The 15,363-nt window shown below is 47.3% G+C and overlaps 1 protein-coding gene across 1 annotated transcript in view; it reads right to left on the minus strand.

The window, feature by feature from the left end:
* Nucleotides 1-287: 287 nt before the first annotated feature.
* The window catches only part of GOT2 (glutamic-oxaloacetic transaminase 2), a 165,658-nt gene continuing 150,582 nt past the window's right edge, over nucleotides 288-15,363 (minus strand). Inside the window, exons 8-10 of the mRNA XM_069654681.1 lie at nucleotides 13,405-13,570; nucleotides 11,945-12,095; nucleotides 288-1,236 (exon numbers count right to left, since the gene is read on the minus strand). Of these exons, the coding sequence (XP_069510782.1) occupies nucleotides 1,114-1,236; nucleotides 11,945-12,095; nucleotides 13,405-13,570 (440 nt within the window). The 3' untranslated portion in view covers nucleotides 288-1,113. The remainder of the gene's footprint in view (nucleotides 1,237-11,944; nucleotides 12,096-13,404; nucleotides 13,571-15,363) is intronic.

Raw genomic sequence — 15,363 nt, forward strand, 5'->3', positions numbered from 1 at the left:
TTCTGGCTAGACGTTCAATTCAATGAACCAGGGAAAAATTCGAACCATAGCCTTTGGTTTCAAACCTGTCCGTTGCTCACCATTTTCTTTATTGGAAGCATTTACCCGATTTTAGGGCTTATTTTATTAGGTAGGAACATTGCTTCTTCCTATGTCCCACAGACATTGGCTAAACATCAATTGAAGACATTTAAGAAATCTGTGGGTCAATGCCACAGGTTGCACGCGACTGTACAAAGATAAATAGTAAGACAGCAAAACCGAGCATAACATTAAAAAAACATGAGTTAACACGAGAGTCAATGTAGCTTTATTTTTAACAGGAACAGACAGAATAAAAAGGTCTACATGATTAAAGCAGGTTCCGTAATAACACCATGCTAGCAGCATGTATACTTACGAACCACAGCCCCAAATGCTCCTTTCAAACACACAAAGTGCTCGGGCTCAGCAGGCGGACCTAAAAAATTGCACATTTTGAAGTGGTGCTTGGGAACAAGCAGGACTGGACTTTTAGCCAAATTATTGCTGCGATTCATTTACCTGTGAAATCTAAACACAATTACGAGTAACTCCCGCCTTACCCGAATACACACCAAGTTACTGAAGTAGGCAGCAAGGCTTACAATGCTACTAGTCCACAAAACCTGATGCGTCTCAATTTGGTAGCAGGTGTAAACAGCCAATAATTGAAGGTAGTCCTTAAAGAGGGACGAATGCACCTCTGCAGCAAGGTCATCCACATGAGAAACTTGCAAACCGTTTTAAAATTCAACAAGTTACTGTAAACCTGCAAGTTTTTCAGAATAGATCCATATTGTAAAGACTCACCCCCGATAAAGGGTCTCAGATTAAACATGTGTGTTTGTTCAAGCCCTTTGACCCTTCCGTTATTCAGATCCATAACACATTCACTTTAGTTCTTACATCTACTGAAATGTCACTGCAGGGGGTGAGGGGTGGGGGGGGGGGGGGGTTAAACATTCCCGTCGGCATAGCAGTAAGTGCTGTGGTTGAACGTTAAGTGCTTTTGTCGGCTCCTTTTTACATTTAAAGATCAAAAAGCCCAGGCGATGGTCTTCCCTTGGCCTCTTTGGGCATTCAGATTCCTTTTTACTTGGTGACCTGATGGATGGCCTGGGCGAGATATCCTACATTGGCAGATGTAATACCAGCTACAGAGATGCGGCCATCCTTTGTCAGATAGATGGAAAATTCCTTGTTCAAACGCTCCACCTAGAAAAGAAATTAAACATTTGTGTCCAATGTAGCAACATATTTGCACACAGTCGAAATAAATATCTTGAGCCATTTACAGTTTCAGCATTCCCAGCAATCAAGCGTATTTCCCTAACTTTTCAGAAATTAGCTGCAGTGCACATGAAACTTTCAAATGAAGCCCTAACTTGTACGTTTTTTCAATTAAGGTAGCACCCGCCAGTCCTTGCAAGCATGAGGTGGATGGAGGCCACTCGTGCTACCCCCCACATCTTCTCCTGGACTTCTACAAGTATAAGCTAATCTAGACTTTACGTGGGGCTAACAATAAATCATTGTGCACTTACCGGCATCAAAGCTTTCCTGCTATTGGTGTATCCCATGATTTACCCAGATTCCTAGATCGTGCTCTACATTTATCAAGAGGAGAACTATTTTTTCCTCTCGCTCACCTACAACTCAGATGAGCCATCAAAATTATTAGTCCCAATTCTTAAGATTTAAAAATGCAAGGACTTGAATTTTAAAACACCCTTTCAAAATCTGTTAAATATTTGCTAGATTTGCATTTGGGTTTACAAACCTACTTCAAGTGAATACATCAAACAATTCCATTAATACATTCAAATGTACAATAATTGCCAGAGTCTTTCCAGAGGTCGTCAGATTATTTCATAAAAATTCCTGTCATCTACTGTGGGTGAGGCTGCTAGGTTCTTCCACAAGCAAGGTGCAAGTACAGAGAAAGCTTGTTGTCTTTATGCGACATGCATTACTCTCTGTAATAGCAGTTCTGATGATTGTATCTGCTTAGATTCACATGCTGTGCATATGGTCCGACATCTAGTGGTATTGCATCTTGTCTTTTGAGGATCAAAAGGGGACGTTGGCATAGGCGTGTCTGTAACACTATCCCTATCGTGACATGTAGTGTACCCAAAATCTCTCACGCGCCGATGTCCCCAAATCTTAGAATGGGCAAAATAAGGCGGTCAATGTCTTGCTAGCCTGCAGAGCATGAATGCACCAGAACAAGCCTTGAATGCCACTTTGCTGCCAACTGAGAAATACAAGAACATCCGTGATGGCAAAATGTGCACTGAATGTTGCAGAGACAATTACATGGCATAGGAGAAGAAGCTCTAGTCTATTCAAGCGATACTGGAAGCTGAAGCACCGATCCTGTCCACGCTTCACTATGCCAGGGCTGAGGAGTAAAGTGGGGATGAGGACTTCCACTCTTGCACACCTAATAACCCAGAACACATAACTTACTGTATACGTCCCTAGTCCTAGAAGCTTAGACACTAATACAGGTATGGTAAAACTTTGTTATCCATTACCAGTGGGAAATAAACGGTGCCAGATAATCAATGAGATTAAATGTTGGCTAGCTGAATGACAGCTGGAAAACAAAGCAAAACAAAAAACAAAAAAAAAAAAAAAAAAAAAAAAAAAAAAAATCAGAAAGCATTTTCATCCACACTTTTGGCTCGGTTTGCTTACCCAGCTTGGGAGAAAACGTGGCTTTTTCCTAATCAGGAATTGCCCATCAGTAGCAATATAATGTGCTGTTTAACCGAGTGTTCTAGTTAAAAGGGAGACCGTTTATTTTTAAAATTTCTACTTTTACATTTTGCAGTATTAAGTAATACAATACAGCCAAATAACGAAGAATAACTAGGAAGAACCAGCATAATGACTCACAAAATCCTTACTCTAATTCTAGAACCCTCCCCCCACAATCCCTGCCCACACTACCACTCGACCAGAGGAAAGCCATGTATGTTAAGTTCCATGTCGTCTGACCCCTGTAACCACCCGAGTGTCTCCCACATCCGTAGATTTGATCATCTCACTCCTTTGCACAATGCTAGGTACCCTCCCAGCACATCATCTCCCCAGCTACCCTACCCTTCTATAGGCATATATCTGGTCCGACATTCTGCCCATTCCACCTGAAGGTTCACCCCCCCACTACCATGTATGGCCGCCGCAATCCTTTCCATCACATATGTTCTTCCCTGTATTTATCCATTCCCCATTACCTGGAAGGCACGCTCTTTTCCAGTGCATCGCCAGGCCCTTCCCGCCCGTAACAATGAATGCAGCAAGTGCGGTAGACTGCTGTATTCCCTTCACTGCCTACCAGATCAAATAAAACCAAGAACAGTGTTTTCAATCTGGAGACACCCTCCACCTCTTTAATCCACCCTAAGACTTCATCCCAATTGATTTGCACCTTGGCACACCTAAACATGCCAATAATCGGCACGCTCCCCACATTCATGCCAACAAGGAGGATTTGTCCCCGGGACATCTTGGAGATACGCACTGGATCATACTGCCACCTATGGAGCAATTTAATCGCATGAAGTTTGTACTGGCAAGCAATAGAAGTCCTGCACGCCCTACAACACATTTTCGCCATAGTGTTTCATCTACTTCCCAACCCAAGTCCCCATCCCACTTACTCCGGAGTTTCTCCATACTTTGCCTGCCAGCCTCCACCAAGGCCCCATACAGGGCCGTGAGCAACCCTTTCATATCCCTTCCTGAATCCAGGACCTTCTCTAAGGGGGTTGGCTCCCCCTGTACTTCGTCATCAGCTGCAAGTACACCCTTCAGTGGCAGGTAAGAAAAACCTACAATTTTCCTACACCCCCCCCCCCCCCCCCCAGATCTATCAATGAAATAAACTGGCCCGCCCTCCATTACGGACCCAACCTTGTGAGGCCAGCATCAAACAGTCTGGAATCTATTCAGATTTGGGATCTGGTCCCTCACCTCCGAAGCCCGCAGGTGACTAAGGAGAGGTACAGGTCATGACCCCCCCCCCCACCCCCCCCAATCTCCAGGCCCTGCTGTCATAAATGCCAGCTGACCCTTTGGATGGGATGTTCCCCGATCTTTCGCGGAATTTAGTTTCTGCACCCATATCCATTCTCCTTCTGAAATAGGAGTTCTCCAACTCCACCCACCGACGATCCCTTTGCTCCCTCAAATGCAGAAGCAGAACCTTAAATTGTGCCGCCTTATAGCACAGATAAATACCCGGAAAGCCCACCCCTCTGTTTTCAGGATCATATGGAACAAATGGAGGATTCTTGGGAGAAATATCTTTATAGTATTCAACCATCCCAACCAAGAAATAGTCAGGTTACTCCATTTCTCCAAATCCTCAAATAACTTTGCCAAGAGTGGCGAGAAATGTAATTTGTATAGACCCCTCACCTCCCTTGTAACCCTAGTACCTAGGCAACGCAACTGCTCCTCGACCCTCATCAATGCAGCCAGTCTCTGTCTATCAATCCAGTGGGAACAGAATGGATTTCCCCCCCCCCCGTCGATTATGAAGCCCGAGAGTGCCCCATATTCCTTCACTATCTCGACAGGGACTGAGGACACTGGATTTCTAAGGTGCAGTAAAATGTCATCAGCGTATAAACCCAATTTGTATTCCACACCCCCATGAGAATCCCTTCCACTCGAGGGTCGTCCCGCAGTTTCTGGGCCAAGGGCTCCCGGGAAAGAGCAAAGAAGAATGGTGAAAGGGGACAGCCTTGTCTAGTGCCCCGTCCCAGCCCAAACCATTGTGAGAACTTCCCCATTGGCAGCCATGCAGGCCTTTGGGTGTGAATACAATGCAAGGAAACCCTGCAAAAACCTTATCCTTAATCCAAACTTAACCAGAGTTAACTTCAAAAACTCCCAATTCAGTCGATGCCTAATTCAGTCTATGCCTTTTCTGCATCAACAGATAAGATTGTGGGGTTACACCCCCCCCACTGCTGCCCTCTGCGAACGGGTGCAAGGATTTATGCATCGTATCAGCCCCTTGTGAAGCCAACCTGGTCAGAATGCACTAGTCTCAGCATATGCGCGTAGACCCTCTCTGACAGGAATCTTGTAAATAACTTTGCATCCACATCGAGGATAGAGATCGAGCTATCTGATGCACATACCTTGGGGTCCCTGCCGTCTTTATGCATCAGTTATAAGAGCGTGCACAAACTTCTTTGCGGGCCTTCCAGTTTCCAGGATGTGAATGAATACTTTGACCAGGTGTGGGACCAGAATGCCTGCAAATGCCTTGTAGAAACAGGTGGTATACCAGTCGTCACCTTCTGCCTTTCCCAGGATTGCAATCTCTTCTGTAATGGGGGCATCCATTTCCTTTTCCTCCTCCGGGGTCAGTTTCGGTAGGCACACCTCTGCCAAATAGACTCCCACACCATCCCCTTCCAAATGGTCCTCTCCCCTATATAAGCCCTCGTAGAAGTCCTCAATGGTCTCAACCAGTCCCACTGTAGTCTCCAGCATGCCTCTAGGGAACCCCCCCCCACACCCCCGATATCCAATCAGCACGCTGGCCACGCAGGTGCACTGCCAGCAGAGAGTCCGCCTTGTCTCCTTTTTCTTTTTATAGTATCTCTGCTTCAGAAACTGGAGCTTCAAAATGATCCTGCCTTCCTCAAACAACCGATGTTCCCCATTCTTACCCATCACTTCCTTCATCAGTTCCATGCCCCTTCCTCCACTGTCTGTATCCGTCTTGCCAAGTCCCTAATCTCCTTGTGCAGTCTATTCTCTAGCAGGGTCCTCCCTCTTCCCATGTGCCCCTTCTCTAATCAGCAGGCCGCTCCAATTCGCCTTTGCCGCATCTCATACCGTGCCCTGATACACCTCGCCCGCGTCATTCAGAAGGAAATATCGCCCCCCCAAATTCTTCTCGGAACACATGATCCTTCAACAGGGATTTGTTGCATCTCCATTTGTTGGAGCCCAGGTTTTTCCAGGACAAATCTAGGGATACCATGTCATGGTCGGACCAGGCAACCAGGTGAATTTCTGAACCCAGCGCTCCCTTCAAGAGGTCCCATGAGATACAAAGGCAATCCCATGGGGCGTGGAGTAGAAGGGAAATCCCCTTTCTTGATGGTGGAAAAAGCACCACACATCCGCAGGCCATGCGAGTCCAAGCAATCATGTAGCCCTCCCCACGCCAACGATGGAACCACGTTCCAAGTAGCCCCATTAATCTTCTATCCCATTAAGTCCACCCACATGTTAAAACCCTGCCCACAACTATATGTCCTGCACCCCCATTCAAGGCTTTCGCCAACATGAGTTTAAGAAAATGCAAACTCCCTTGATTGGGGGCATACAGAAACACAAAAGTAAATCCGACTCCCTTCAACAAGCCCACCAACAATATTGCCCTCCCCACATTCTCAACTTCCACACGCCTGTGTATCAGGATGCCAACAACCACTTTCCTCGCATCCCCGAGCCACAGAATACCTGACCCACCAGACTGCATGGAATCTTCCTTTACTCTCCTCTAGAGAACCTTGTTTCCTGGGGAAGAGTACACCCATCCCCAATCTTCTAAACTCCCTGGCCACAAAGAACCTTTTAGTTGGCAAATTCAGCCCTTTAATATTCAATGTGCAAATTTGCAGATGATCCTCCCTTTTCCCCCACTATTCAGGTCCGCCATTCCCTCATGTCAAATCTCACCACCTGGACAGACTGCATCCTATAGCACGCATTTTAACTCTTGGCTACCCTTTCACAACCATGTCCCCTCCACGTCCCACTCACCATCTCCATGTGGCAGCCAATCCACTCCAGTTAACATCACTAGACAATCACTGGACCACCAATAGGACCCGGTCCTCAGGATCGCCCCCCCCCCCCTTGCACCTCAAAATCAAGAGCCCTCTACTTTTACTCCCCTAAAATCACCCAGAAAACTCCCCTTTGCCCCTCTCCCCCCAACACAGCAGCATTCCCCCCACACAATGAGTCCACTCCGCCCAACTAAGGCACTCTTCCAGTCCCTTCCCAATCTCATCCACCCACCCACCAGTTTTATTCCTCCCATGAGACTATCCATATTCCCCAACACATTACCATCAAACCAGAAACTAAGTGTGCCTGAAGCATGCAAGTTTAGCCCCCCCCCCCAGCAGACATACTGTCAGGTTCCGGGGGTCCGAGCCGAGAAGTGTTCAGCTTCCGAAATTGTGAGCCAGGAACTCTGTCTGTTCGGGCCCTTTATTGTCCATCTTGCCATTGTCCATCTTCTGGGACTTTCGGTCCTCCCTCCGTTGTGTCTCGTCCTCCCTAATCAATTCACTGGTGACCCTACGTATGTCATCCTCCGGGATCAGTTTGTAGCTTTATCCATCCACTTCAAAAGGAGAGAGAAGGGGAAGCCCCACCTGTACACATAACTCCCTTCTGATTTAGTCATTTTGTAAGGGGCATGCATAAACATTGATTTGCCAGTGTGAGGGACGAGAGATCCTGGACGATTGAGATTTTTGCATTGCCCAGCATCACTGTACCTGTCCCGCCCCCCCCCCCCTCATTTTTCCAGGATCTTTTGCTTTTCGGGGTAAATGAGAAAATGGGCAAGGACGGATCTCTGGCCTCTTCCAGCCCCACCCGCTCTGTGCACTCTTTGGCTCATTGATGGCACCATCCACAAATAGTGCTTTTGCTGCCTCATGTACGATCGTTCGCAGGTCTCTTCACATTTTGCCCTCCTTCTGTGGTATCCCAAAAAGTCTGGTTGTTTCTCCTCTCGATTTTCGTAGTCGGCCATCTTAAGGGCAACTTCCACTCCTCTCCAGCTCTGCTGTTCATGTTCCACCATCTCCATCTCAAGGGATGGCGGATTGTTTTCGACTGCCTGCAGCCCCTCATCCATTTTGTCTATCTGCACACTGATTTTATCCATTTTGCATCCAATATCGGCCCTAATCTCCTCCAGCAATGAGGCAATGTCCCATCTTTATGGATACGGGGTCCTCATCTTCTGCCATGCTGAAGGTTGGGGTAGAACCCCAATTCTGTATTCCGTGCATATTCGAAGCAACCCAAATTCGACTTCCAGTTCATGTAAGAATCGAGCCCTCTGTCCGGGGCAAGCCCAGCCAGCAGTCAGGGATGACCCCAGTTCTTGCTTTCTGTGGAGAACCCCTCCAATAACCCCAGCACCGTCTCAACTCTCCCTCAGAGGCAGTACCTTCAAGGGGGGTGGGGGAAGTTGACAGGCAGTCTGACCCACCACACCACTCCGGTCCGGTCCTCCCACATGCCTCTGTGCCTTCTGAGTCTGCCGTATCTCAGACACCTGTTGGTCCCAGTTCACCTCAGCAGAAGTCTGCTCAGTGCAGGGTTCTGGCCAACCAATACTTCTTGAGTTTACCCACAGGACACTTCCTCCTCTATTGCAACCCCTACCCCACCCCCTCAAACAGTCCACTGCTCCCAGGAGGCAGCTCACCCCCCCCTTCCTATAGGACGTCACCTGGGGTCTGCCTGCAAGTGGCTACTACTTAGTCACCTCTGCCGTCCCAGAAGGCAGGCATACACCCTGGTCGCAGCCTGTGGGCCCACACCTTCCCAGGCTATGACGGCTCTGATGCAGACTGCCACTATTCCTCAGTGGGGGGTGGCAGCCCTTCAAGTCCACAGTGGCCAAACGCCTCCCTTATGGCAACCGCACCCTGTGGGCTGCCTGCCACTGCTGGGTCTCCGTGTCTCTTGGCAGGCCTCGCCTCCATGGCTGCATCAGACTTCACACCAGCAGGCTTACCGCTGTTGCCGGTCCCTCTCCGCTGAGGTCAAGAGGCTCCCCCCGCTGGGTGCAAGCTGTCTGCTCCTCCGGTCCCGGGTCCTCCACTTCACTGGTGGCCACACACCTCCCAGTGGCCCAGGCCCCTCCTCGCAGGCCCCACGTTGCTCCTGCGGCTGCGCTGCTCAATAGACGTGGAGAGCCGGGGGAAATCACTTTTGTTTTCCTGCGGCTGGCAGTCAGCCGTATCTCCACCAGGAAGCACCCAATGTGGCTCAAATTTCGGGACAGTCAACCAGACGGTTTTTAACTGTACTTGCAAGCCCTGTCTTGAGCTTTTAGGGACTTCTGGAGTGAAGGCACTTGGCAGGAAGGCTGCAAAGTGCAGACCTTAACCTCTGGATTGAGCCCCCTTTCCACCGCTTTGACTAACTGAAGGTATTCATGCCTGCTTCAGAGAAATGGGAACTACAGCCTTCATGAATTGAAATCCTTTCACAGAGACATTCTATAAAAAAAAAAAACTCTGCATGCAAGTTGGAGTAGGTGCAGCCCCACAAACAATTACCATTCAAATTAGTCTGATATGGCGATGTATATTCTGGTGCTATTTGCCATTCAAGTACCCTTACAACAAATACTCAGTTTACAACTCTAGTGGCAACACAGTTACTCCCGACCATCTGCTCATATGGAAACATGGGATAGGTTTGTAACAGTTTTTGCGTTGTTTCTGGTCCTGCTTGCAACACAATATGCATTTGTATGGCACCAGTTCCCACCATAGTGTATCCTCTGCGCAAGGTCTTGCCCTGCAGCTATCCATTTTGCCCATGACTGAAGGTTACTAGACGTGAATCTATGGGAGGTAAAGGAAGCTGGTGAGGGTGATCCACGATTACACAGAGAAGAACAGCTGTAGGGGTAGTAGGTTATTGAAAGCATTAAGATGGGTGGGTAGCGTGCGTTTCAGCAAAATTGCTCGTGTTGAATTTGCCGATTCGAGCTAGAGGTAGTTCAGTGATTTATGGTTAAGGTATTATTGACTAATGTCACTGAGTGTTGTTCAGAGGCAAAACGACTTTTGAGAGAACAGTTGCAAGATGGACTTTGTGGTGTCCGAAGTCATAATTCAACCTGTGATCACAAAGTACAGATTTATAGATTGAAAAACCCAGGATTGCCACTCCAGTCCACTACTAGTCAATAGTCACTATACATACAACAGTTTTAGGTTGCTTGGAAACAAAAGCACAAAATGTTCAAACACTAGGAATGACCTACTCTAAAGCAAAATCAAAGATTAAATGACAAAAACGTAAAGGAGCCAAATGCCTTTCAAATACCAGACTTTAAGGACTATGTTTTCACTACAGCTTTGTCACCGTCCCACACCAATCAATCACACCCCACTAATGATTCTTTCGTGTTCAGAAAGTATTCATTTTCCAAGAAGAATATATCACATGGCTTTCCACACCCACCCAACTGCCATGGAGCATAAACCCTATTCCTTCTCGTTACCCACTGGCCCTTACAGGTGGAGGACATGAACCGTGAAGAAAATCTTCCAGGCTTGGTATTCTCTTCTCTGGGTGAAAAAGGATTCCTATCCTTTGGACCATCTTTGCCCATCAATTACTTTTCGGCCTCACACATACTTTAATAAAGGCTCCAGCACAGGAGCGTAGCGAGTCCACTAACAAAAGTAAACCCTGCCCGAAGTAATCTATTCCAGCACTGCGCAGGGAGCGTTTCTGCAGTCATTGGAAAATTTTGCCACAGAAATCAATTGTCAATGTGCCAACCTTGAATTGTCCATATTAGCAGCTTGATGTTCGTTCCCGGGCAGCTTTCAGACTGGCCCATTTCAACATACCAACAGAGGTTAATCGATTATTTTAGCTACATACGCATATGCAGGGGGTTATTTGGAGTTCAGAAAACTACTCAAAACTTGCCTCTCTGCTCCATATTCAGGAAGAATCAACTAGGTAGAAGTTACACAAAAACCTGTGAATACACCTGTAGGAAGCCAAAGAAATCCAACCCACATGCCACCAATCCTAAAAGGATACTTGGATAGGTGGGGGCAACCAACAGGATGGACAGTAAGGGACAGGTGCTGTGAAACTAACTCCACCTGCCGCAGGGCAGGGGGAAGTAGCAGATATGAGCTTGATACACAAACCACTGAGGCCACACAAAGCGCTTCCACTCCGCAGCATGCCTGCCAACTAGGCGGTCAAAGTAGAATACCAAACACACAGGATAACCATAAAGATTGAGCACAGAAACTCAAAGACAAAGTGGTAAGAAATCGACAAATGGTTTAAAACCGTACCTTAAAATGTTCAACTTTCCACATAATCAACACACAGAAACTCACAGCCACCTCTCTGCACAGCAATCCGCACGCACTTCACCACATTGCCACAGACTAAACACCTACCCTGCCACAACAGCACATGGGAATTCTGGCACTGATCAAAAACCACACTTCAGCTCAGCGAACGGTGCAAACCGAACTGAGGCAGTCAACAGGACATCAACTCTCACTTTTCTATTCCTACTGCACCCTTCAAGCCCTCCCCTAACCCCCCCCCCCTCCTTTTCAGATCCGCCAAAGCACCTGGGAAGCCTAGCAGTGGTGACAGTGCGCGGTGCAATTACCTTTAACAATACAAAGACTAAAGTACTTTCTTTTTTCGATGGTGACAACAAAAAGACGGTTCTATGTCTATGGGTCACACACAAAAGGTTGCACCCGCGGATTGCAGCACAAAAAGGCTGCATTCCGGTGGTGACACCTTGTGCGCGGCTCCTCTGCCGGTCCTGGTCACCCCCCTCATACCACTGAATCCCCAACCGCTACGCGGCACCCCCTGCCCCACTTACATGCGGGCCCTGCTCCTTTAAGCAGTCTGCACACCATGGTGCCAGAATCCCAGGGCACAGCACAGTGAGATTCTGTGCTCCGGGCTTCGGGCGCTGTTGTATGCATACTCCATACCAAAAAGACCAGTTATACACTTTGTTGTGAAAATAATTATTCACTCAAGCTTTAGGGTGAATTTATATCAGTAAAAGCCCCCAACTCACCCCCCAAATAGTGATCAGCCACGACGTACTCACCTGCTCGGGCTTTAGGCCTGTGAAACAGAACATGCCAATCTGGTCAGTGATGTGCTGCCAGTTGTGTATGGAGCCCTCCTTCTTCAAATTGGAAACCAGTTGCTCCCGCATGCTGATGATTCGATTGGCCATCCCCTTTACTTCCTCCAGCCTATACGGGAGACAGAGCATTAGACAAGTTTCACCAGGCTTTAAATAAAGTACACTGAAAATTGATTGCTACCAGGGCTACCATACATTTCCCCCACACCTGTTGCAGCAGCACGAAGACCAGACTTCAAAACAAACCCACTCCGGATGTAAATGTTGTGGCTTGTTAACTGAATGGCTTATTCTACCATTCCATCTCATCTCAAAGCAGCACCTAGAGGTTATGACTGAAGTTCACTGCCAGGTCGGGGACATACAGGCAAAGTCTTTGCGCCATCAGAAATCATTGTACATGTCTTACGGCGCAGCACTATTTCATGGTGGGTTTTCAGCACAAGAGCAGTAGAGCAGCACAAGAATTCAACAATCGCACAAGTTTCACCCTTGCTGGGATCATCAGTGTGGTGCAGTGGCCATCCTTATGATTGGAGCAAAGGACACGTTCACCAAAATACCCAAGAAAATGTAATCAATAGACCTTGCATGTAATAGGTATTTAACAGTGCCCATTATCACTGCAGTGTTATCCCACTGGCTAGGGCTAGTCCCTATATGGTATACGTATTATGGCCACACCTGGGTTTCCAGACCAGTTTGGAAGAATGGTCCAAGCCTCAAAGTTTTGAGTTGCAGGATCTTTCAAGCGGTGTCTTAGTCGTTACAGGCACCACCCCACTCAGGCAAGGTACACAATGCATTTCCATGCTTGGAAAATGCATTTACCCAATGGCTCTTGTGGCCAAGAGGTGCAGAGCCTAATCACGTTTTTTGTCCTACCCTCACCATAACCCTGCCAGAGGAAGCACATAAATGAAATAATGCCTCAGTAAAATTCCCCCCTGAACCAAAGACGTTTATGCAAAAACAAAAAGTGGAATCGACAATGGAATCAGTTTGCGTCATTGGCCATCTTCTGCTCTGGTGTGGGAGTACAATGACAGCCAATTTAGGCAGTTGAGGAAGGATAACATAACTCCAGTTTTGCAACAGAATGAATCAAGAATCTTTATGTGGTTAGGAAGGTGCGGGATGCAAAGTAAGAAAGAGAGCAACATTAAGATCGTGAAAATTGGTAGTTGGAGTGAAAGTGAAGAGCATGGGCGTCGTGGGTTTAGCTTTCCCTGAATGCTGCAAATCCATTGAGTGTATGCATAGTTAGGCCACTAGAAGAAATGACCTCTACACACAAAGTGCTGGCTACACTTATATCAAGAAAAAGCTTTTTTTCTTAAAACCCTTCCTCTCGACATTGTAGGAATGCAACAGTTATTGAGGCGGGGGAGGAGTTTGGCTGTTATAAGCCTGCTCACCATTCCTTGCGTAGATCTGCACTGTTCAGGATGGTTGAAGCGATTCGGGCTCCGTTGATGGGTGGGTTAGAATACATGGGCCGGATTAGGATCTTCACCTGTGACTCTACCCGTTTTGCCTCATCAGCATCCTGGCAGACAGCAGTGAAAGCACCCACACGCTCTCCTGAAAATAAAATGGCAGGAATTTAAGGCTCATACAAGGAAAAAAATACTTGCCAGGCACAGCTTGGCTGTTACGCAACTCCCACACACTCAAGCGTTTAAGAAAGGTCTCCTCACACCATTATACTCTTTTGCCCCTCCTTCGACCCTACATTTTTGTTGGTGGAACAGGAGAGCTGTCCCACTCACTAGAGATCTTATTGCAAAGTAACCCGCAGAGAGACCCATTTTGCCAAACTAGGAGGATTGCATCTTTAATACCTTCAGGGAGTTAGTCAATGTCCCAGATTATATTGACCTGTTTTCATGGCCCGCTCCTGCCATGTGGCTTGTGTAGGTGTAAAGTGTACCGCTGCCTGGATGCGATTACTGGCGTTCTAACCAAGGATCTCTCTATGGTGGGATTGACGGTGTACTCTGAACAATTGTACTTCCCTTTTAAATCCAAAGGTGCTTTTAAATGCATTATTTTACCACTCTGTTGGCTAGTACACTGGTCAACTCCCTGTGCCTGGAGCCTACAAACTAACCCAGCAACTTAAGTGGTAGGTTCTCAAAGACACTAATGAACTCAAACATAACTAAAGCTGCACTCCAATTGTTCTTGGACAGCGACAGATGCATTTTAACTAAGATTGCATTAACATGGCCTTCCTGAATACTATAAAGTATTCTACTCTCAATTGTAACCACTCTTGTTTAACCCGGTTTGCTCCACTACATTTACCATTAGGAGAGCCAGGTGGACTGTTGGAAAACCATGTTCAATAGTTGGGGCTAGGTCTCATGCACTCTGGACAAAGGTCCGAGGAAAACCATCCTAATCTGGTGCATGCCGAAAATAAAAAGAAAGCCCAGTGACCACAGCTTGTGGCTTGAGAGTACGTGGAGAACAGCCAGAGGAAAATCCCAAAACCTGACACCGAGTGAGGGTGTTTGGGGAGAGCCGATGTTTGCCAGATGTTGACGACCCCTGGAATTTTTCTGGTTGGGTTTTGGGCTGTATTTTTCCTTTCAGACAGGCTTATTCCAAAGTCTGACAAAGTGTGGCTATTGGGTACTCTGCTGTAGGAGTCCACATGGCTGCTGGCTGCTAGGGTTATCTAAAAGTCATCCCCATAGTGCTCCAGAGGGTACCCATCAGCCACTGGCTAGGTTGGTGTTTTTTGTGGGCAATATGGCTTCCACCTTGTGGACACCATTTTACCTGGCTGGGGTACTTTGACTCAGTTCACAAAAGAAAACTAGCCTTTGAGAGAACAAAGACCTGAAGGGTCGCATGACCATCTCTTGGCCCTCTCTGTATGGGGTAGCGGCCATATTTAGTCGCTCAGAGCCTGTATTGTAGGACTGAGCGAGAATGCAGTCTAGGAAACCAACCTCCTTGCTGCGCACATTACACCGATCTCTCACATCCACCACACTAATGCAGCCAACCCGCGAAAACCACTCTGGCTGCTCACATACCAAGTGCACCCAAGCATTATATTCTACACTACTCTTTCAACTGATACGGACCGCGGTCCCCAAGGGCGTTCAACCAACAGTGCTTGGAGATCATACCAATGGTACATAAAGCGCTATACAAAGGCACTACAACATATAGGCTTTGTCCTGCTCTCGGTTTACTGGTCGGCAGCAAAAAGGATGCAGATTATCTGACCTGCAGAGGATATTTTCGCTGTGATACGTGGCCATACTAGAGTCTACGGTGGTTTATGCATATCTCGGTTTGGGACTTTTGCCTCTGGAATTCCTTTCCAGACACCCTGAAGTCTCTGCCAACACAGCTGC

The sequence above is a fragment of the Ambystoma mexicanum genome, chromosome 1p (assembly GCF_040938575.1).
Source record: "Ambystoma mexicanum isolate Mex_15411 chromosome 1p, UKY_AmexF1_1, whole genome shotgun sequence".
NCBI classification, from domain to species: Eukaryota; Metazoa; Chordata; class Amphibia; order Caudata; family Ambystomatidae; genus Ambystoma; species Ambystoma mexicanum.